Source organism: Notechis scutatus, chromosome 1, assembly GCF_049901735.1.
Source record: "Notechis scutatus isolate UNSWTSFEM ecotype Mainland chromosome 1, rNotScu1.2, whole genome shotgun sequence".
NCBI lineage: Eukaryota > Metazoa > Chordata > Lepidosauria > Squamata > Elapidae > Notechis > Notechis scutatus.
In genome coordinates this window covers 216,300,487-216,326,091 of record NC_142009.1, presented here as the reverse complement: position 1 = coordinate 216,326,091, position 25,605 = coordinate 216,300,487, and the positions used below count along the sequence as shown (strand labels likewise).

The following is a 25,605-nucleotide window of genomic DNA, read 5'->3' as shown; positions in this document are numbered from 1 at the left end:
TCTACAATCTCAATCTGTATTTAGACAGTAGAAGACAGCACTCCAACTTCTTATTGAAACAATTCTTCTTATTTGTTATATATTAATAATTTCCCTTTGAATTAGTATTGCTTTTTAAAGTTAATTTATTTTACAACATCTAATTATATAGCTAATTATCTATAATTAGATAAATAGCTCAAGTACTCCAAATGAAAACACAACCTGATTCTAGAAACATGAAAAACAAAAATAAAACCAACATTTTTTGTACTTACCTACAACTGTAAGGTTAACTTGGGCTTGCTTACTACCCAGCTTGTTTTCCACTACTAAAGTATAACATCCACAATGTTCCTGCTTTGTGGAGGAGATGGTCAGCATACTGCTATTCTCAGCATTCTCAATTTTGATGTGTTCATTTTCTTGGAGCTGCCAAATTAAAACAGGTAGATTAATATAGATAGTCTAAAAATATAGTAAACTAGGATTTCATAGGATAAATATACCAATATTAATAGGAAATGATAAAAGAAGTGTGTTTGGCTGATTATAATATTCTGTCTTTTCTTGAGATCACCCCTGTATATACTCTCATGTGATATTAATCTCATTTTTAGTCAAGAAAAGCCTTAGAGAAGATATTCCTATCCCACTGATAGACTTGACTTTCAACCCAATCTCATCTAAGAATGCTTAGAATGAAGAAATTATGAACATCTCACCCAGTACAATCAAAATGTAAATTTAAAATTGCACCTTTGGCGGGAAAGAGAGAAAATGAAATTTGATTTTGTGTTTTAACAATTAAAGTGAATTATTAATATAGAAATGACTAGTAGATACTATTTTGTATAACTAAAAAGTTGATACTGTAACTTTATTGTGTTTCTTACTGCACCAAAAATTGTCTGAAGTTACTGCTTGTTTCTTTTATTTCTTTTTCCTCTCCCCTCACTTTATCTCCTCTATCCCCTTTCTTTTCCCTTTTTTCTATCACTTTTATTTCTATTTGCATTTTATATTAAGAAAACACTTTTAATAAAAATATGTTTTAAAAATTTAAAGCTATGACATAGAGGATTTTTTTTGCTGTCAAAGTAAGCCATACCCTTAACCAAAAGTTGTTAATAGTCCTAATCATAAATTTTCTTGGAGACAATCAAATAAATATTGCTTTCCTTTGATAGTAGTTCTACCATTTGGATTTGCTTCAGTATTACATTTTTAACCTAAGTAATTATATTCAGCAAGAGCAAGTGGCTGTAAGTACAAACAATGTATTAAATAATATTTAATATTAAATTCTAGAAAGGCAGTTTTAAATTGCATACACATAAAATTAATGCTAACATTTAATACTTTGCTCATTTCAATATTCTGATTTTTAACCAAATTACAAAAAGATATTCAACCAGTCCTTAAAAGATTTATTGTGGATTTTATTACTTCATTTCTTTTTCTAGATTAACATTAACAGAAGAACTTGGAGCATTTACATTTGTTTGTCTTCTAACTTTGGAATTATCTAGTGAGAATTCCATATCTACTTATATGCACACAGGCTTCTTTCCACTAGTTACTGAAATCACACTAGAGACTAAGAAACTCTTATCATATTGGGAAGAGGCATCATTGGCAGCTTACACAAGTAGCATTTACTTCATCCATTACCTCCCAAGTAGCATTTTGAAAATAAGCTCTTGAGTTTTCCCAGTTGGAACTGTTGGTCTTCCCAAATCTTACTCTGGATTCCATTACTTTAGATTGGGAAATATCAGTGAGAAATTGATATGCATAAATTGGAGTCAGTAAAAATATTATTTAATTATAAGCATATAAAGAAAAGCACAGATTATTCTAGATGTGAAAATACTTGGGTCAATGACTTTTATGTCATTCCATTAATTTCCTGTTAGAGAATAGTTTTTCCAGTTCATCCGTAGAGTTTCATAAGAAGTAAAGGCTATTTAGTTTGGCTTTTCTTTCCATAATTTTTGAGATTTTTTTAAAAAAATCATGAACATTGTAAATCGTGTATTGGTTAAACACCAAGTTGATCCTACAGAATAAGTCGTATATTCATAATTATCGTCAGAGAAGACAGTATTTTCAATTTGCATTGTTTTGTCTTTTCTTCAAGTCCCTTCATTTCTTTTATTAGTGCTCAGCAAGTGTTCCAGATATGGAATCCAGATGTTCCATGTAACCAAAGAACTAAATACCCATATTAGCAATTCATTTGCAATTGTGCATTAATACAATTCCTGTATTAGGGATCTTCTGATCAATGAAAATAATAATAATGGTGTGGTATGATGATACTGCCAAATTCTGGAAATCCTTGAAAAAGATATTGATTTAAAAAAAAACATTCAACATTGCAAGTTTGGCAACAACTGTTCTGTGTTAATGCATGTAATAGTTTGATGTTATTGTGTGTCCCTGAATTGGATTTCATGATTATGCTGCAGCACATTTTCCACTACAGATGATTTTTTTAGTTGTGTGTTTTCTTCTTGTGTTATTTCGGTTAAGTGCGGAAACTGTTTCGTGATACCGATATACAACTGCCAAGAGGTAGACTTAGGATGCTGTGAGTAGAGTCTCTGTTGTCCTTGGCTTTCCTGGATTTTTTTAGTCCACCAAAACAATTCTGATCAAGCACAAGCCAAGAACCAATCAGAGATAAGCCCCTACCTGCACCAATGAGAAATCCTTTTGGCTAAAGACCAATCAAAAGTCAGGTCACCTGGTTATAAAAAATGGTAAGTTTTGCTCCGTTTCTGTGGCCTGAATCTCTGAAGATGCCAGCCAAAATTGCTAGTGAAACATCAGGAAATTGTTGTCTAAACCACAGTCTCTAAACATCTGAAGTTCAATATTATCTAACAGGCCATTTTACATCAGTATGATGAGGAATATAGCTTTCTTCACCTAAAGGTTATTTTAGTTTAAAAAAAACCTATCTATTTCTATTAATAACCTTGGCTCGAAGATATGGAATTGTGAATATAAAATAATGATGCATAAGCCTCAACATTCACCAAGGTTATATTTGAGTTTGGGACTTATAGCCTGAGACAATAATAAAATATCAGTAGCTGTCTTCCACTGTCTCCATAGCAGGCTAAGTTCAGACTAAGTAATATACACTGTACTCTGTGAGAAATATCAGAAGAAATTGAGACAGGGTGCTCAGCTGTTATATATTTGGGTTAATATTATATATTTACCTCTAATAGTGTACAATACTGTCAGTTCAACTATACATTATATTTTATAAAAAAGGTTTTTCAATTGTTGTAAAGAGGGACAAATATTAAGCTATTTTGGATATAGTTAACTGTGTTATTTATAGTTCAATGAATATTATTTAAATAATGAGGTGATTAAAATCAGGATTGGGATATAGTAGGTCAAGAAATTTAACATTTTTTTACAGTTGTAGAGGTTTTTTTTTATTCAACCTACATCTTGCAGCAGTGTAAAAAAAATTAATCTTTCTACCAGCATATTCAATTTTCAATCCTTGAGAATGGGATTTTTGTGCCTATTTTCCTTTTTTAAAAAAATCTCATTTTTTAAAAAACTAGAAAGTATCCACATAAGGCCAGCAGCATATTTAGTGCTAAATTAATATGTCCATTTCTGTGCCCCAAAACCAGAGATAGCGCTAGCACTTACTTATATACTGCTTTACAGTGCTTTACAGCCCCCTCTAAGCAGTTTACAGAATCAGCATATTGCCCCCCAAAATTTGGGTCCTCATTTTGGCCACCTTGGAAGGATTAAAGGCTGAGTCAACTTTGACTTGCAGGCAGTTGGCAGTCAGCAGAAATAGCCTGCAGTACTGCACTCTAACCACTGTGTCACCGGGGCTTATATTAATTAATTAAACATATATCACAAGGGCTTCCTTTACCACAAATGCATTCAGCTGGCTGAGGGATTTTGGCTGAGGAATTCTGGAAATTGAGATCTACATATTTTCAAATTGTCAAGGTTAAGAAACACCGGGCTAGACAGTTATTATTACCAGAATTTCATAGCTTTAAACCATTTTGCCCTCTCCAATGTATATTTGTTTACAAAGCAGCTTTTGGTTATTTACATACCACAAGCAAGAAATTATTTTCAATCTTGAGGAAAATTCCATAAATGTAAACATCTTTTTTTAGATTCCCTTTTCTATCATACAATTTATGATTAAAAGAATAGCAGCAACAATTCTATTACCTGCTTCCGAAATTTCATCCAAGTACATATTAAAGGTGGGGTTCCTGCTACTTTGCACAACAGCTCTACTGATTCACCAGACCTTACTTTCTGGTCTTCTGGGAACTGAACAATTTGAGGAGGAAGAGCTGATAAAAAGAGGAAACACTTTTGAGTATTTTTTTTCAGAGGTAAAAATTACAAAAATATTGAAGCGGATATATAAAATAGAAACCAATTGTTTATCCAGTCCCAAAGCTAGATCTAACAAAAATAAAGGATCTGGTTTATGGTTATGATAATATAATCTTTCAACTTCTATTTAATAGTTCAATGCCTGCTAGCAAAATATGTATCCAAACTAAGGAATCGGTAAACCTCTTTTGAGTCAAATTCATGAATGATCATTAGTCAAACCTCAAAGGACGGAAGAAGCTTTATAAATCTGTGCGGATAAAACAGTCCTGGAAAAGAAATCTGCCAGTGTCCTTGCCATACAATTGACCATCCAGATCCTTCTCGCTTATCCAAAGCTCACTTTGGATAGTCATGGTGAGAATGATAATCCACTATAAAATGCACTAACAACTTTGCCAGACTGTAGAAACTAATGTTCTAAGCCCAGTCCAAATTCAGAGATTCTTTACAGGGGGAAAAGCGTTCCAATTTTATGCTGGCTATTCTAGCAATCATCCTATACAAAGTAAAGATGTGGAGGCTTCCTACTTCCATAGAAAGTCCTCTTGATCTTAGGATCTTTTTGGTTTAGACTTAGAGAGCGTTTTATATTCCCTGTTTCAGATTTTAGGGGAACAAATCTGTTTTAAATTAACCCAGGTCTTGGAGTAGTTCATTTATTCCTTTTCCAATTGTTTTAGTAGAATAATAGGATCACATGCAAACCTTTCAGCAAAATACAGGGTTTAAATATTTTCAGTAAATACATACTGTCCTAAACTACCTACTCATGGCTCGCAGTCTTTTCTTTTTTTTTTTTTTTAATTTTTTTTTAAAACAAGTTTTATTAATTTTTAAAACACACAAATTGTCATTATTCATTACATGTTTAAACCTTTTTTCATTGTCAATTTAACAAGTCAGATAAATTATAATTCTGTTTTAAACCATTTCCATACAACATACCAAAACCTCTTATTCAATTTCTCTTTACTTCTCTTTACTCTTATTCAATATCATTATTATTATTTCATCTGTTTCTTTCTGACTTAGTTACCATTATTCTCAATCTATATTTCTACAATTTTTAACTAATTCTCCCCCAAAAAGACATATACACACAACACACAAAACATAAAAAAATCTTTTTGGAAAGTAACTTGGACCCAGGTGTCTCTCTCTTCATGGACTTCAATTATATTCATGCTCATCTTACATATCATTACTTATTTTATTTACCATTCTAAGCCTTCTATATTAACTTCCCCACATATTTCACACTTCTTACTTCTATCTTAATTAATCATCTTAATTTGAATCATTATATTTATATCTTTTGTCCATTTTTATCATCCCTTTGTCTCATTCCTTATAAAAAAAAAAGAAAATAAGTTTCTCCTGAAATCATTAATCAGAGTATGATGCCTTTCTATCTCCCCCTAAGTTAATCAAAGTAATCTTTAAAATAATATCTAATACCCAATCCGATTTTGCTTGGTACATTCTATCTAACTAATACATCCAACATAATTAAGTACATAATTAGACAATAAATCCAAATATTAAAAAAGATACTATAATAACAATTTTATAATAACATCAATACCATAGTCTTATTAAACTCTTTAATTAAAACAATATTCTAAACCTCCCCTATTATTAAGTTTTAAAGCCAATCATTTTTAAACATTTTAACATTTTAATCTCTTATCAACTCTTAAATCATTACAATACTACCATCTCATCTTATGTACCTTGCAAAATCTTTTTTTTTTTAAAAAAATTATACTTTATCCATTATCCAAAAAAATTTCTTTTTTCATTTAATTTCAAAACATTGTAGCTTTTCTCCACCTTTTCCCTTTCTTTCTTCTCCCAACAAACCTTTCTACCCCCTTCTTCTAGCCTCTGCCTTGCCAGCTTCCCTTCTCTGTCGTATTCCTTTTCCCTTTTGTTTACTATCATCATATTGGTTTTGCACCTTATTTTTCCCTTTCTTAAATGTTTTTTTAGATCTTAAGTCCTTAAGTCCTTTAATTTTCTTCTTTTCTCTTCTTTTCTTTTCTTTCTCTCTTCCTTCTTTCTGGATCAAGTTCTGAGATTCATTAAAAATGGCTCCTTTCTTTCTTTCTTGTTCCTCTGCTGTCTTCATCTGTTGTAACTTCCGGTTTGTCGGCTTCGCGAGCGGCAGGGATTTGCGAAGCTGCGCGATCCCTGCCGTGCTAGCCGTTTTGGCGCTCCGACCCAGCCGGGTACGGAGCTAGAGCTGCCCTGCAGGGGCAGCTGAAGGTAGGGGGATCCGGAGAAGGGTTTGGGGTGCTGCAGACTCCCTCCTGGCCGGCAGAACTCCCTTTTCCCAGGACGGTGCAGCGGCGGTCTGTAATGGCCGCCACAAAGAAGCTGGCAGCCGGGTAAGAATGCGCAGGAGGAAGTGGAGAAAGTGATTGAGAGGAGAAAGTTTTTCTTGGCTCCTAGGACTCTAAGACATATCTAATAAAATTCCTGAAAAGTATGACTTTCTGAATAATACCTGCCAGAAGAGGAAAAAGCGGCTGTTTGAAGGTGCTGAAAGGATAGCTTTCCTCTTTTCCTACGGAATAAATAACTGGATATTAAGAAACCTATTTCTTTTAGGTGAAAATTGGTTTTAAGCGATGAGTGGGAAGAGAGAGGATTAAAAAGAAAACATTTGTATGCTAAGACTTTGTTGGAGCAGATGCCTTAAGGATTTGAAGACTAGAATATATTGCAATAAGATTTTAAACAGATTTGGACTTTCTTTCTCTTGGATTGATATTACCCCAGAAGGAGAAAGTGAGAACTCTGCCTTGGTTTGGACTGACTGATAACTTTGGGACTGTTTTATTTTTTTATTTTCTTTTGAATATTCTGGTTGTTGTAAGAAGAAAGAAGGGGAAAAGAAAAGAAAAGATTTATAATGGCTCTTTCTGTTGAGGAACTAAGAAAAGAATATGAACAAGCAAAAAAATGGTAAAGATGGTGTGGAAGAAGCTTTCCTTTTCTTAGAAATGGCGCTTATTAATTATCAACAAACATTACAACAGATGGCTCGCAGTCTTTTCTATACTAATAGCAATTAATGAGCAATTAATACCTGCTTTGGGTGGAGTTTTTGGAGCAGGTTTCTTCTTTACAGTTGCCTCACCTAGTAAGGAAAAAAAGTGCAGCTAGTTCAGTTGTTGAATGTTGAAACTCTTACTTATCCAACAAATATTATCATATCTTATCGTAGACAACATCAGCTTATAAATTATGCTTTAAGGATGAAACACTGGTAATCTCTACCCAAGAAGAGTTTCCTAGTGGGAAATAAATGTGTACACAGGTCACTGTATGAGGTAACAAAGGTAAATTGCATAACAAAGCTTATGATGAAACTCCCAAAAGCTCTCACAGCTTTCTAAGTTCTTTATTTGGGTAGGGTTCAAGGTAAAAGTAAGCTCTAACACAGAGGTGTCAAACTCGCGGCCTGTGAGCTGGATGTATCTTGTGCTGGCCCCACCCCCACCCGGTTTAGCGAAGGGGGAAAAGTCCTGATACGTTACATAACGCTGCCGTGATGATGCAAGTTTGACACCCCTGCTCTAACATATCTCTTCTTATTGAGGACCTTTAAATCCACACTTTTTAACCAAAAGGTGAAGCTTATGCATATAAACATTAGGGTTCAACACTTTCCTCAGCACATCTGCAGAAAATAGAATTTTGACCATGGCCTTGAGGCATTGATAGAAATATTTCTATCCTTTTCCCTGTGGTTTGGGGCTCCTGTTCAAACTAAGTGAAGGAGATATGTTTACTTTTTTACAACACCAAACAAAAAACAAAATAGGAATTTCAGATATGGAAGTTTTCAGCTTAAGATAACAGGGAAAGATAGCATGAATTCATAGAAACTGGAGCCATGACAATAAATATTTTCAGTGCATAGTGTAATAATAAAATAAAAAAGAGAAAATTCCCCCCATAAATATTGTGCTTAAACACATTTCTGCAATCAACAAATTGAGCAGGTTGACACAAATTATATATAGCACAGAGTAACCTGACTTAGTATTTGTCTTTTTTCCATCAAAAAACAGGATGAAAATAAAACTTCATGTCATTAAAAGACTGTAGCTTTGACCTGAAGAAAAGTGCATACCACATGGGAGGAAAAATCTACCTCCTGGGCCTGCAGCTATGAAACTTTTGTCATGCCATTTGCTACAATCCCATAAGAAGAGATGTTCAGAAGAACTGTGTTTGTTCCTGTCCCAGTCTCTTTCTCCTGTTTCCCTTTTCAGGCATTTTACTAAAAATAGAAATGCAGAACTCTCAACTCCTCTAACCTCTCAACGAATAGCTCTCTGTGAAGTTCTGGTCAGAGCAAATCCACAAAAATGGGGGGAAATGCATGCAACTGCACAGTGACCATCTCCTCCACATATCCTTAAAACTCTGTTCCACCAAGATTGCTTTACCCAGACACAGGTTCCCCAATGGGAAGTCTGTGCCACAAATGTATTTGGCCCTATGTACTTTTGGCCCTATGTACCTGCAAATGTACTTTTTTTTACTAACCATTTCTATTTCATGCAGAAAAAAGGCAAACAGATAGTTCAAAGCAGTGGTGGGATTCAGTTTTTTTTTACTACCGGTTCTGTGGGCATGGCTTGGTGGACATGGCAGGGGAAGGACACTGTAAATCTCCAGTCAGAGGTGGTATTTGCTGGTTCTCTGAACTACTCAACATTTCTGCTACCAGTTCTCCAGAAGTGGTCAGAATCTGCTGAATACCACCTCTGGTTCAAAGGCAATTCAAGTTGTTTGTTCACAGAGTGCCAGAGTAAATTTCTGACAAGATTTACCATCCAAAACAAAAGAAGACTGAAGTGAAAATTGAGATAGGTGAAGGCAGCATTTGGCTAGTAATATGAGAAATAAGTAGCATAACAGGGTTATAAGAGGGTTCTTGAACACTGGTAGAGCCCCAGTGGTGCAGTGGTTAGAATGCAGTATTGCAGGCTAATTCTGCCGACTTCCAGCAGTTCAATCCTAACAGGCTCAAGCCTTCCATCCTTCTGAGGTCAATAAAATGAGGAGCCGGATTGTTGGGTGCAATATGCTGAATCTGTAAAATTAGAGAGGGCTCTAAAACACTGTGAAGTGGTATATAAGCCTTATTGCTACAGTGTGAAAAAGCTGCTGTCAAAAAAAAAAGGCCAAAATCCCGGAAGTGCAAATGGTATTTTCCTTATTTTCCCATCTAGCCACTTATAGATATTATCAGACTCCTGCAATTTTTTTTCTTGAAAAAAGTAGTTCTTGAAAATTTATTGCCTTGTAAGAAAATGTGGCGTTTATAAGCTAGATTGAAGTGAACATATAAACAACCAGATTACCTTCCTTAAAAGAATAATCGTGTTGCTGATGCTTGGCCATCTGTCCTATTCTGCCAGGTAGTAAGAGAAACCATTCCACAAAGTGTCTGATTGGAAATCATAAAATTCTAATAATTGTACAATTCTTATTATTTTTATCAAGGCAATTCTTCCTAATACACACAAACAGACATATTTCATTTTGAATGTTTCTGTTTTTTAGCATGCTCATACATTATTACTCCTTTCCCCATTACATAAACTGAAAATAATAAAAAAAAAAAAATGAGAGTGAATAACACAGAGAGAGATTTTAAAATGCCCCCAAATAATTTAATATTTCAGTAATGATCAATTGGGTTAAAAATTCTAATATCAGATGAAGGCTCCATTGGGCTGAGCTCTATTCCTTGTGACCACGTGATCATGTCTATTACTTTACCAAACAAAAATATGGAGGTGGTCTTCCACTACCATTTTCCAGGAAGTTTTTTTTTTCAATTCTTCAGTTTAACTCTAGCCCACGGTTTTGTGGTAGTCTTCAGTATGATTATACTCCTATTAATAATGTGTTGGTCGTCCCCTCTGTCACTTGATGATGGTCTTCTACAATGAGTTCCTATCTCTGACAATTCAGATCTAAGTCCTATGATGTTGAGTAAGACTTAATGCCAAGCAAACACTGGCCAGTATAAATCTACCTCTGCCACAGAAATAAACAATACAAATCCAAAATACATCTACAATCTGCCTTCCAGACTTCTTATTTTTCTTTGTGTTTCTTTTTGTCTTTGGGCACTTTTTCAAACAAAACCCTGGGATAGAAATGCCTACAATATTTTATTTCTTAAGAAAGCCCATAAAGCTGTAGAGGTTTTCTTATACACTAAAGATATTAGATATCATTAATTGTTCTGCAGCATGTTAATTTCATTTTAAAAAATAATTAGTTTAAAACAGTTTTTATAAAAAATTAAATGTGATTCAAGGAACCTGGTAAAGCCAAGGCAATTATGTTGTTCACTGTGGATTTCTTCCTGTCATATTTACTACTGCAAAGTGGTGTAGTTTATGTTTATGTTGTTTTGAAAACAACATAAAGAGCCACTGGAAATCATACCACAATGAATATGTGGGGTAGAGGTTGTGCTTAACCAATCAGCTTCGAGCCTCTCCCATTTACCTCCATGCCATCAAGAATTGCAGTGAAATCAATTGGGACATAGAGCTGCTCCTCCAACTGAGACATCCAAGCTGCCTCACTCAATGGAATGTTTATCAGATTCAAAATTCAAAAACATCTCCCAAAGCATTGAGAGCAGAAGGGAATGGAGGAGTTAAAAACAAGGGAAAAGCTAATTTTAGCATGAAAAAACAACTGTGTTCAGGAATTTGATTAAATATTTTGTATCTTTACCAAAAATCTACTTTAGAAAGCATGTAAGGAACTATTTACTTAAGGGTTTCTTCAGTTTTCAGATGAAATAACTGCTGTTGTGGGAGGCTATATCTCTGAATGAACTCCGATTGTAATATCCTTAACTGAGACTAGCCAAGATTTGTTGCTTTCTAAGTCATTAGTCTTCTCCCCACGAACTGCTCCCCATATTCATATACATTCATATACAGTATATTGTAGTCTCCACCTCCTAGAACACATGAACATATTGCTGTGTTACATAAATAAAGGAAGGGCAAAGTCTTCTGGTTAAATTAGCAAAAGAATTTTCATGAATCCTGCTTTGACATACTTTTTTTCTTTCTGATCCCAACATGACAGCACAAAACATACTCGATAACCTCTGCCTTCCAACTAACTTGCCAACATGCCTTTTTGGATTGTCCTGTGAGTCCTCCTATTTGCTTCTATTACCTTGTTTTACCTTACATTATAGGATGCAAGGCAGTATTCAAGGCAGCTCTTCAATTTTGTATAGGAAATTAGTTCTGAATAATAATTATGAATCTTGCTGCAGGTAAAAAAGTCAATATCATAAAAGAAAAAAACAGCTTTAATTAAAAATCAGGTAAGGGGGGGTGGACAGACATTAGCCAAAATCCAGATTCCACTTGCATAGAAAAATGAGTGTGAAAAAGAAAGAGGGATGAGAGGGAGAAGGTTAAAAAGGAAAGGGCTTATTCAGACTGCTTCTTCCACCACTGAAAATAGGCATGTAGAAGAGTGAAAGAGGAAATGACATAAAAAGGCCCCACATCTTTATCTTTTCTATTGTCAACCATGTGCAAATCACTTATCAAGATTTGTGATGGCATGATTTCTTCATGAAAAACCAACCATTCCTTAATGAAAGACCTAAATTCCAAGTTTAAAGCACAGGCCTGGGACAACCAGGTCTCAAAATAAAATAAAAAGATAGAGAAGAAAAAAGAACCCCCACCCTAAACTATTCCTCAGTTATTGCTGTTCCAAACTCCATAGCAGAGACAGGGAATATTTACCTCCCTATATTAAGAAAACTCAGTTGCTTAAGTCACTTCAGTAGAGATTACAGAGTTCTCCCCCCAAATCTAACCCAGGAACCATTTGCTATTTAAATTTGCCACAACCACCACCTCAGATGTTCTGGAACAGTATACTAGATTCAGAATAACAGCTGCAGATGTACTGATGTAAGATTTTGCTGATGTCCTTGGAAACTTAGATACAAGGGTCCTAATCACTTTTTCCAATCACTACCAAGTTTTGGTTTTGAGATTAGTCTATAGGTTGTATACAAGATCATCTGATGAACACCAGAAGGTCATTAGTATGGATAAAAACATTGAAAATCCTATGCAACATTGAAAACCCCTGCTGAGCTTGCAGCAATAGGCACTGGGACATAAGTAAAGTGATACAGAACAATTTATAATCTATATATAAGAAACTGCTGTACAGCATTGCTGTCATTGACCACGCCAGCCCAAAACTCCAAACCCTCCACTACCAAGCAACAACAAAAGAATAATATCTCTACCAGTGACCTCCCAGACTCCTGCACATGCTTCAAATGTCTTGAAACCATCAATGAAAACAAAAATAACATTAAATGCCACCTATGTGATAATCAAGCCCACCTTGCCTGCTTAAACTTAAACAAAAACCTAGCTGATCTCCTAAAAGCATCAGATACATTCCCTTGTCTATGTCCATCATGTTTACCTAAGCTAAAAAAACAAAGTACCCTGCCTGACAGAGTTGAAAGCATAGAATCATTCATTCACTCAATAGAAGAATGCTTACTAACATGTTTTGAAACAACTATACAAGCAAGCCTAATCTCTCTTGAAAAAAAATACAGCACAGATAAGTGAATACCTATCAGCTCAAACTCAAATCCCAACTCAACAACCACTACCACAGCTACTACCTCAACTACAATCACAATTACAACCAAAAATAACCACCAAACCACAGCCACAAATAATCACTATCCCATCAAATAATTCCACAAATGATAACCCGTTACTCATCAGAGACCTCATGGAACATGATCAGAAACGTCCAAATGCCATCTTATTTGGTCTTGAAGACACCAACAAATCAAATGGTATCACCAAAGTTCATAATATCATAAGCAACTCAAATACAACAAACATCTCTCCTGAAGATATCATTGAAATAACCAGAGATGGCCCTGGGTTCAAATACAATGATGGCTTGGTGGCCCCAAGATTTTGTAGAGTTGTTTGCAAAAATGAGTCCAGCAAACATATATTCATTCATACAATAAACTCCATTGCAAAAACCAATCCCAACCATAACAAACTTTGCTCAAGACCAGACTTATCCATACTGCAAAAAATCTGCTCCCGTGAACTTTGCACAGAACTCAAAAAATGTCTAGACAATGGAGAGAAGGACCTGTACATTGACTACCGTGCTGATTGTACCAAAAGTAAGTCACAAAACCCACAACTCCACATCCAACCCTACCTCATCCAAACCACCATCACTCAAAACTAGGCATGCATGCCCCTAACTACCTCAATTCCAACTACAACTGGCCTTAAATGCAAACTACTCAATGCAAGAATGCTTGTAAATAAAATACCTGAATTTCTCCTCTTACTAAATACGGCTAAATTCGACATCATATTTGTCTGTGAAACATGGCTCAACACATCTCTCCCTGACTCCATTACCACAGTAAGAGACTATCATGGTCACTGATCAGATCACAAAATCCGTAGAGGAGGTGGTGTTGCTATCTTTTACAAAAAGTCCCTACATCTAAAAAACATCCAAGTTGCCCAGGAGCTTGCTATTCCTGAGACCATCGTCTGTGAACTGTTCTTAAATATCCCATTTCGATTCTTATTATGTTACAGAGCCCCTGATTATGACATTGAACATGTAAACAAGTTAAATTCACTACTAACATGGGCAACATCCTGCCCACATGCTTTTATCTTTTTGGTGACTTCAATCTACCTCATATTAATTGGACCCTAAACAATGTAAAACTGAACCCATACATGCAACCTTCTACAATGCTGTAACAAATCTGGGACTGGAACAACTAGTGACCAACAATACTAGACTTAACAACTGCCTCAATCTCATCTTCTGCAATAGTTTGAATTCAATTTACGGAATACAAATTAAAGAACCCTTTTCCAACAGTGACCACAACATGATTGACTTTTGTCTCAACATACGTCCACACAAAAATCATCATAACGATGGGATCCCCAATTATAACTTCAAAAAAGGCAACTATGATCTTATAGACAACGATCTCTCATCTCTTGATTGGCAATTTCTATTCACTGGATGCAATACTGAAGACCATTACAACATATTTTTACTTGAAGTCAAAAGATTCATCAAACTATATGTACCAATAACAACTGCCAAAACCAGGAAAAACAAATTACCCATAACATTAAGGAAGCTTCAATCCAAAAAGAAATCACTTTGGCGGAAAAACAAATCTGGTCATTTTGCTAACTTCAAAAGTCGATACAATAATTTATGCCACCAGATAAAAACTGAATGCACTAAATTATCACATTAAACAAGAGGAAAACCATCTATGCACCAATTCCATCCGCACTTTCTACAATTTTGTAAACAACAAACTAAAAGACTCAAGGTCCATCTCACCCCTTAAAGGACCTAATGATAAAGGCTGCAACGATGACACCATTAAAGCCAACCTCTTTAACACATTCTTTGGCTCAGTATTTGTAAACAGCAATGGATCATGTCCAGTATTTCCTAGTTGAACCACAGACAACTACTATGATCTAATACATATCGATTTTACAGAAGACAATGTTGAAAAAGCACTACGCAATCTAAAACCATCTCTATGTATTGAACTGGAGAGAATTTGTGCCTACTTCTTAAAAAAGCTATCCACTGCCATAGCCGAACCTCTAAGCATAATCTTTGAAAAATCTTTCAGGACCAGCTCCTTACCAAACCTATGGTCACAAGCCACGGTCATCCCCATCTTCAAAAAGGGAGACCCAGCCTAGTTGAAAATTACAGACCAATCTCTTTATGCTGCGTCAACTGTAAAGTCATGGAATCAATTATTAACCAATCCATTATCCTCCACTTAGAGACAAACAACCTACTCTCTAATAAACAATTTGGTTTCAGAAAAAAACTATCCTGTAATTTGCAACTCTTACACTGCAAAAACATATGGACTACACAACTCGATCAGGGCAAAGCAATAGACGCAATTTACATAGACTTCTGTAAAGCCTTTGATTCAGTGGTACATGACAAACTACTCCTGAAATTAAAATCTTATGGTATCTCTGGACACCTGCATAACTGGATAGACGCATTCCTGTCAAACAGACAACAAATGGTCACAATTGGGAGTGTCCTATCAAATTCTGTACCTGTCAACAGTGGTATCCCCCAAGGCAGTGTTCTAGAACCAACTCTCTTCATGCTCTATATAAATGACCTCTGTGATCAAATTAAGAGCAACTGTGTTCCCTTCGCTGATGATGTAACTAACTAGAGCATACAAAACATTTGCTAGACCAATACTTGAATACAGCTCATCAGTCTGGAACCTGCATTCAACACCACTGACAATACTGCTACCCTTTAAAAAGACCTCGACTATGTATCAGAATGGTCAAACAAATGGCAACTTCAAATCTCAACAAATAAATGCTCTGTCTTACATATTGGCAAAGAAAAAAAGAAAATAAATACAAGCTGAATAGTCAAGACCTTGTTGATGATCCAAACTCTGCCAAGGACCTTGGAGTACTCATCTCTAATGATCTAAGTTCTAGAGCCAACTGTAACTACATAGCAAAAAAGGCATTAAGAGTTGTTAACCTAATCCTACGTAGCATTTTCTCTGGTAATATCACACTACTAACTAGAGCATACAAAACATTTGCTAGACCAACACATGAATACAGCTCATCAGTCTGGAACCCGCAATATTTCACAAGAAGAGTTCTCCACACGTCTACCTGTTGCAGAATACCTTATGCCACCAGACTTGAAATTCTAGACCTAGAAAACCTAGAACTACGCCGCCTTCAGTCCGATCTAAGTATAGTACATAAAATTATATATTGCAATGTCCAACCTGTCAATGAATACTTCAGCTTCAAACATAACAATACAAGAGCACACAATAGATACAAACTCAAGGTTAATCGCACAAAACTTGATTGCAGGAAATACGACTTCAGCAACAGAGTGGTCAATGTCTGGAATACTCTACCTGACTCTGTGGTTTCTTCCCCAAGCCCCAAAAACTTTAACCTTAGATTGTCTACTTTTGACCTCACCCCTTTCCTAAGAGGTCTGTAGGGGGTGCGTATAAAAAAGAATAAAGAATAAAGCTTGTTAGTGCAACTGCAAAAAAACTTATGTGCTTTGTGTACAGCACAGATAAGCTTTCATAATCTACTTCTGTAGTGGCAATCAATAACAATCATGCTTTCCTTCTACCTGCCCCCAGATAGCAGTGCAGAAAATAAACTGTAAATAAAACCTGCATGGAAAATTCTGCTCTTTGCCAGTATTAACTAAGTCACAGCTTGTGTCCGGATGGCATAAACTATAAAGTATAATAATCTGACTGAATCTCAAAAGCATACCTTGCAGAAGCTTTAACTGGGTGCCAAGAAAGAATGATTTATTCAACTAGAACATTCTCCCCATTGCTCTACACATAACAATTGGATTCCACAGTTGCACAACACTAACCTAAAGAAAATGCCTAGCTATAAGGAAAAATCATAAGTATACATCTTCCAGAATGTAAAAGAGAAGATGATTTATCTGCCAAAATCAGGTTTTTCTCCAACGCCATGAAATTATTACACTGTAATTGAAATTAATCTTTCCAAGCTGTGGGTACTGTTGAAGTCAGACCTTCTTAGAGCTACCTCCTAGGCTCTTTTCCTCAGTGTGTGTTTCTGTGTGCCTGAATTTAATAGCAATTTCTCCAAATATGTAAGCTTTACTATATCAGGTTTTGGAATTGTACCAATGCTACTTTTTTATCCTGACAAAAGAAATGAAAAATACATTTAGACACTTGATGCCTTGGTTGTATGCTATCTAACAGAGATTGTAATATAAATATTTTTATAAAATGTAAAACATTTTTAATACAATTAATAGATAAATAATTTCCCCCTTTCCCTACTAAAAAGTGCTCTATATCATTTCCACTTTGAAGGGGGGGGGGGAGATACAAAACACTGGTCATATTTATTTTGATGACAATCTATTAAATTAAAGCTGTAATATTCTAGTCCAAATGCTAGGATTTTAGTTGGGCACAAAACCTCCCATTCTTCATAAATTGGAGATTATTAAGTTCTGGGGAATGAGTACATTCAAAAACAAACACACAAGCACTTGGATGGGGATGGGGATAGGTTTATTTCTAAATGCAAGGTGAATTAGTGTTATGCCAAGCAGTAAGTCCTCAAAAACCTGATATTGTTCCATTTGATATTTTGAATAGAATGCTATGCCATAATATAATTTTCTTAGAGGTTAACTCTAATTTAGAAATCCAGACACTGCGCAAGGTTCCATCTTCTTCTTTTTTGATGAAGTGAAGTCAACATACTGTATCAGGAATGATATTTATTAACCTCTTTCTCCAGAAAAGTAGAACAATCAAGGAACACATTTGTTTGGCCTAAAAATCAAGACAGATTGTATGCAATAGCAGGCATGAGGATCTATTTCCTCAGGGATTCGGATACCACAAAAACATTGTGTGTGTGTTTTTTTAAAGATGCTGGAAGAAATACAGAAAGAGAACTGCACCATAAACTCTGAAGCAGCTGAATTTTTCACTCAGCACAGAAGGGACACATTTTCTATGGAACTTAGCATTTGTGGATTTATGAAATGCTATTTTAGCAAAAGATGAGTGGAAGTATAATAGAACAGACATAAATAGACAAATTAATGGGCAACAAAGTAATGAGACTGAGGCAGTTAATAAGCAGAGTTAGAGGATAACAGAAATAAAAGACTCCTGATCAACAATGTTGCAAAAAAGAGAATTATTCTGGCTACATTCCATTATTGGATAAACCTTTTTAAAGGTACCAAGTTATTCCTTTGGTTAGTATGGTTCATAGATAAATGGTTTTTTAAAGCTATCTTGGTGGATTTGTGAGCTATATCAGTAATAAAGGGAGTCCTGCTGCTTTCCATAAGTTAAAAATCATAGCAGCATCTATTCTGTGGAACGGTGGGGTGGGGGGTAGCTGGAATCGACAACCTGGGTAACATCCCTAATGTTTTCTAGGGTCCCTTAGAAGTCTAAAGAAAAAAGTCTACATGTTAGCAATTTTAACACTGAGTTAAAATAACTTGTTCAGGAAACACACACAAAAAAACCTATAAAGAATTAAATAAGTGGCTAGCAATGTTTGAAAAGTATGTAAAAAAAACCCCAACAACTTGTTTTATATTTTAAAAAAATGACCTTTGCAAATAATTTGCAAAAGTTAAGGGTAGCAGGAAAATCCTTGAATGGAACAGAACCGATTTTCAAAAAGAAATGGTCAAAAATAATCAAGTATCTCTATTAAAAGATGCATTTTCTTTCCACACTAATTTTCATTCTAGATTCTAATCGTCATTGTCGTGTCCATGCTTTTGGAGTATTGCAATACTCCCAAAGATGCTTTTTTCAAGAGGCAACTGGACTTTCTGGTTTTTCTTTGAAGACATTTTGCTTCTCATCCAAGAAGCTTCTTCAGCTCTGGCTCCCCACCATCCAGTCAGAACTGAAGAAGCTTCTTGGATGAGAAGTGAAAAGAAAAACCAGAAATGCCAGTTGCCTCTTGAAAAAAAGGCATATTTGGGACAACCATGACCTGGATAACTGAGAATCTCCATAGACATATTGTAATACTCTTTTTCAGGAGAATCATTGGAAAAGGGGGAACATAAATCAATAAGGACAACATGCTGATTTTTCCATAAAACGTGAAAGACGAACTTTCCCTAAAGTATTTGGAGACAGAATCAGTCCTTTCATTTTTGCTCATTCCTAATAATGTCCAGGATTTTATAAAAGAAACAACAATTTCAGAAAATTCTTTTGAAAGCAGAAAAAACAAAAAAAATAAATTCTGACTTAGCACCACTACTGAATAGTATGTGTGAGTGAACTGATTTCATCAGGCTTTTGCCTAAACATTGTAAGGAATATTTCATATAACAACCTGAAATGCATTAAAAAATTTACTGAGAAAGTAGACTGGAAAATGAGGTTTTATATTTATATAAACTCTAGAAGACATATCTTGAAGAATATTATTAGCAAAATAGCATAAATATTATCATCAGAATAAAAATCTCCACTCATACCAAACTGAAGAATAACATTTAATAATACTTAATGTGAGTGCATACAGCCCTTTTTAATCAGTAAATCCAGGGATCACCAGTTCATTTTTGTTCATTTTCAGAAAAAAATCCACAAAGAGCTTCCAGTCTTTTCTAAAAGTAGCTATTGCACCTTCCCTAATCAAATAAGTCAAATTTAAATTAACTTTAATCAAAATTATCTGTGAGAAGCTGATCAAAGTACTAGATTAATGGCTGTATCTTATATTTTCTGTATAACATATCTGCATTTATTTGGAATAGTAACCTACAAGTCAGTAACTAGCATGTTGTACACTCATGACTATGAGCTCATTCTGCTTACTAAGGCTGAAAGATGCGACAATAAGCATATTTAAAGGACAAGTTGTCATGATGTCCACTGTCTCCTCCCTAGCCTTCTACATAAATATTTCCTCTTTAGTTGCTCTGGTGTGAAAAAAAATGTTTTTCTTTCTCCTTCCAAAACAAAACCTGCTATAAGGACAACATAAGACACTAACTACAAGTAAATGGTTAGTCCACCTAGTGAGAAACAATGGCAAGAAGGAGATGGGCAGCAGGGAGAAGGCAGAACTGCTTAATTCCTTCCTTCCATCTGTCTTTTGCATCTGGAAAAGATATTCAAGAAGCGGATTTATGAGCACCTAAAAATACAGAGTTATTCTTAGAAGCCAGCGTGGATTTATTAAAAACAGGTCATGCCAAACAAATCTTATTGCCTTTTTTAATAAAGTGATTAAATTATTGGACCAAGGAAATGTTGTGAATGTAATATACTTATTAGGTTTCAGTAAGACATTTGATAAAGCAGACCAGAGCCTGCTTGGTAAGATAAAATAATGTGGGATAGATGGTACCACTTCCAGATGGATTTGTAGTTGGCTGTCTAACCACGCTCAGCATGTGGTCCTCAGTGGAACTATGTGGAGTGAAGTATGCAATGGGGTTAATCAAGGTTTTGTCCTGGACTTTGCAGAGGGAGATCTAGCCTGGAAATAAGAAGGAATTTCCTGACTGTGAAAATAATTAATCAATGAAACAGCTTGCCTCCCATAGTTGTGTGCGCTCCACTGCTGGATGTTTTCACGATAAGACTGAACAATAATTTGTCTGGGATAGTTTATTAAGTAGTAGAATAGCTTGCCTCCTAGAGTTGTAGGTGTTCCATTGCTGGAGGTTTTCAAGGAAAGATTGGATAATCATTTGTCTGAGATGGTATAAGGCCCCCTGCTTTGGGCATCAGGGAAGGGCATTGGACAAAAGACAGTGAAGGTCCCTTCCATCCTATGATTCCTACTGAGTACAGGTATAATGAAGTTAGGTGGCTTAATGTTACAGTGGCTTAGCTGTGAGAAGCCGAGAAACTTGCCTAATCTCTGTCTCTCTCTCCCTCCCTCCCCCCTCTTTTTTTAAAGGGAAGGATCAATGCCTTACTATAGGGATCACAATACCTGTGAAACTCCTGATTAACAATTTTATGCCAGTACTAAATTCCCCTCCTTACGGTCTTTTCTCAATATTAATTTAGGAATAAAGCTAGATACTTATTCAGCAAATCAGAAGTTTGGTTTTCCTCAGCCAACTCCCAAACCCCAAGCAAGCATTTACATTTTTGTAAGGGAGAAAAATAATCAGCCTGTAACATAATTGCAAATTGGAAAGAGGGAAAAAGCCATCACAGAAGTTTATTTGTAAACCCCTGCTTATATTATGGTGGAACATTTATGTGCAATGGTTCATAATTACATTGGATTGTCCTCCAAAACATATGTAGGTCAAAGCTTGTTTGCATCATAACTATCACAGCTAGTCAATGTCATCAATGAAAGTCACAAGAAATTGACAGGCACTGAAGTTATTCAGAAAAGCAAGGCTATCCAAGAACTAGTGGCTATATGTACAATAATTACATCGGCAGAAGATAAAAAGCAATTTCATTAATTTTTTCCTTGCACTTTATCCCTTAAGCATCTAAAAAATATCAGGTAATATATCACATGTTCATTCATCATACAGCCCCCAACATTCTCTTGTCATGGATTTCTGAGCACACAAGGTTCAAACTGCTAAAATTAGCCATAAACTGCCAAATTACAGGACCCTGATTAATCTGTTACTTTGAATAATACACACACACACACACACACACACACACACACACACACACCGTTTCTTAGTGCTTTACAGTCCACTCTAAGCAGTTTACAGAGTCAGCATATTGCCCCTCAACTATCTGGGTCCTTATTTTACCGACCTCGGAAGGATGGGAGGCTGAGTATATGAGCTTCAGATTGGATTTATATACCAACAACAACAACAAAATACACACTAGTTATCCTCTCTGCCTCTCTAAAATAATCGATCACATAATCTCTCCTTGCCCACTGGTACAATGTCAGGATATCACGGATACCTTCCTCAAAACAGAAGAGAAGCTCAAATTGTCAAAAGGTTGCCCAGGATTAAGATTAAGGTAAGATTAAGATTAAAGGTAAAAGTAGGATTAGGGGTGGTTATGAGGCTGCAAGGGGAACCTGTGAAAGTTATTTGCTATAATTGGAAGGTGTCTTTTTTTTTTTAATGGAAAGGACCCTTTGGATGGGTTACACCTATGGCTTATCTCTGGATGTTTCACAGAAGGGAGAGAGGTAATGGAAGAAATAAAAATAAAGGGATGGACATGGAATTCATTCATCACAGTATCTGAGCTATATCTGAGTAACTCCAGTATTTTTATCAGGTTTCCAAGTTCAATACAGAAAAATTGATACTGGGTCAAACCACCTACTTAGATGGTGAAATTATTACAGAAAACAACTTCAAAGCACCTACATAATTTCACAAAAAATGAAGAAAAAAGAAGATACATACTTTCTGTTCCATGCACAGAACCCAGTGAAGTCTTTGGCTTTTTGGTCTTCGTTTCTGTTGACTTTAAAGACTCTAAGATTGGAAACAGATTGCAGGGGGAGGTTAGAATAATTAAGAATCAAATCTCCATTTTGACTTAAAGAGCAATAATTGAAATGAAAAAAGAATTCTGGTTTGTGTTTCACTTGATTCTGATTGGGCTAGAAAGCAAATGGAGCTTGTTGGCTGTTGTGATATTTAACAAAGAGGACTTGGACAAGCTACATTTTGAAGAACAGAATGAAAATAGTTTTCTTTGCTCCCCAGGAAATGTTACGATTAGAACTCTTTAAATCTCTAAATTTTAAACATCCATCTTATTACTTTACTCAAAGTGTGCATGCAGGTTATTTGGGTTATGTCCCATGTGGAAGGTTGTTTGCTATGAAAACATAGGAATCTGCTGAAGAGGACTAAAATGAAGGAAGTTAGGAAAAAAAGTCTATTGGGCTAATGCTGAAAGAACTGATCAAGTTTCAGTTTTTGAATAGAGCCACATAAGCTGAAATTAGGGTTTTATGCTAAAAACTTCAGGAAAATTAAGACTATTTGCATGAAGATACACATTGTGTATGTTCTACCCAAAAACAGATGTTTGTATCTCTGTACCATTGTAAAAACGTATTTAACCAAAAGCAATAGTGAAACCAACAGAGTTTGTACATATACTATTGGAAGATATACTGTATTCAAGGAAAACAAAATTATTTTGGTATCCACTATGTCTTTTGCCTTTTGAGGTAATGCATCTTTGATTTCTCATAATAGTCACTGGTGTGCTTACCTGTGGCAAATAAAATCAGTTTAAAACATTTAAAACAAAACAAAGCAAAGCAAAGCAAAGCAAAAACACGACACAACATTCTACTGGATGGAAATGACTAATCTAGGTCTGGTCAAGCAAGTTACTAGTAAGGGCACATGCTATAATAATTTTGATGAACATGAACTGATCTAGGTCTGGTAAGTGCTGACTGGAAACACTATGTCTGATACTTGTAATTTCAAAATGTGGTGTCTCTTTGCAAAACAATAGCTGCCTTTATTTCCAGTACAACTTTACAAACAAAATCAGGAACAAAATACTGATATTTGTAGTCTAAATTTAAACAAAAATGGTGATTATTCTGGGTATGAGTTACTGTTAACTTCTCAAGTTTCTATTTCAAATATTATGGCAGGATTGAATTTGGCACAATGTACTAGGGTAGCAAAAAAAAAACACCTCCTACTATTAGCAGCACTTCATTATACTGGCTGTAGTAGTAATCTATAAATATGAATCTTTGCTTCTTTGTATGGTAAGTGACTACCTAATCACCTTATAATAAAATAATGAAAACTGAAGAGTGAAGTGCTATGGTACTTGTTAAGTATTTCCTTATACGGTCACAAGAGTGGGGGGTCTGATGTCAGACTCCGCTCATTGGACCGGCCACTGGCGGGAGAAATGAAGTCCCGTCAGTGGCTGAAACTTTGGACAGTGCTGGCGATATAAGCCGGCGCTAGCCGCGGCTGGGCAACTATTACTTAAACTACACAAATAAAGCTGTTACCTGTTCCTGCCGTGTCCTGCCTCTTCAATCCGTGCGCCCATCTAACACTACTGTTCTAATTTCATCGTGAGTAAAGGTGGGCGATGTTCAAAATAAATTTGCATTTAAACTGCAAGAGCTAATTTGTTCTAATGATGCAACATAACCTTAAAAAGACACTGAAGATCTTGCAACATATCCTGCAAAAGCTAGGCTTTTATCCAATGCCCTCTGCCAAGATTTTAAATTATCTTCAAATGGCTTAAGAGTTACATGTGAACAGAAAGAAAGAAAGATGAATTGGGGAAACTAAGGAAGGAACAATGGGGACAACCAATATATCTGTGGCTAATAACTAGATATTGAGAACAGACGTTCTATCAATATCTTTGGAATTTAGCACGTGGCTGTTCATTGTCCAATAGTGAGGAAGATGGAATGGCCACGACCTGAAATAAAGCAATTGTGATGAACGGAACAACCGATTTTTAAAAAAATCAGGGATTTTCCCCTGATTTCATCTATTCAATTTATCGCAAATTAGTCAGCATGTCTGAAGAATGTATAGCTAGAGGACCTTGGTGACTTCAGTGGTATTGTTCTACACACAGAATGATCTCTGCTGACACAACAATTTCCCCACTTACCCCTAAGGCACTTCAGAAACCTGTAATCCATAGGGAGAATCAAAAATTTCTTCAGAGCAAGTTTAGGAAGCCTATAAGGATTGCAGCTAGTATCCCACTATAGGAGCAAAAATCTACAGATAGTCTTCGTTTAGCAACTGCTTTGTATAATGACAGTTTGCAGATATGACCAAGATGAAACAGTAACTTGATCAATCATTGCATTTACAACCTTCACAGGACTGTAAAGCAAATGAAAGCTGAACTAGGATTTCAATGCAGTTGCAATTTCACTTACCAACTACTTCACTTAATGACCAAGTTGCTAGTTCCAATTGTGGATGCTAAATGAGGAGTACTTGTACTTGTATAATGTTTTTCTTCTTCCAACAGTCCAAAACTAAAACATCCAATTATACTGTCAATGAATTCGGAACAGATAAGAGGAAATCTAAAATGTGTAATTAATCTACAAAGTACAGTGCCATTGGATGTGATAAGGGGTTTAAAAACTAATTAGATAACTAATTAATGAAATGCCTACCATTAATTATGATGATGATTATATGGAACAATCAGATTTGGAAAAAATTAGTTGCTAAGAACAAATTTGGAGCATGATTTCATATTGGGATTTACTTGGTTTTACATTAATTTGTTGTATCTTTTACTTTATAAGCAGCGTATGATATCTGAATCCCACTAAACTGTCCTATTTGAAACAAACAATATCCTAGTGTGATGAATCAAGAGTCCAAATATTAGTTTTGTAATTGACAGAGTAGCCACCACCAAACACAGTCAGTCTAATAAACCCCAAAAGAGAAGATGAGTGAAAATTTTGAGCTAGATCAGGTCAGGAAACAGACACCACATGAACTACTGAAACTCTTATTGTTTTAGGTTATAAT

At 35.4% G+C, this 25,605-nt stretch overlaps 1 protein-coding gene across 7 annotated transcripts in view; it reads right to left on the bottom strand.

Moving 5' to 3' along the window:
* Nucleotides 1-25,605, bottom strand: part of MYLK (myosin light chain kinase) — a 197,074-nt gene that overhangs the window by 38,498 nt on the left and 132,971 nt on the right. For all 7 annotated transcript variants that reach the window (XM_087950208.1, XM_087950207.1, XM_087950213.1 and 4 more), the window contains 4 exons: nt 22,495-22,566; nt 7,490-7,540; nt 4,219-4,346; nt 258-411 (listed from right to left, as the gene is read on the bottom strand). In XM_087950208.1, the coding sequence (XP_087806334.1) occupies nt 258-411; nt 4,219-4,346; nt 7,490-7,540; nt 22,495-22,566 (405 nt within the window). The remainder of the gene's footprint in view (nt 1-257; nt 412-4,218; nt 4,347-7,489; nt 7,541-22,494; nt 22,567-25,605) is intronic.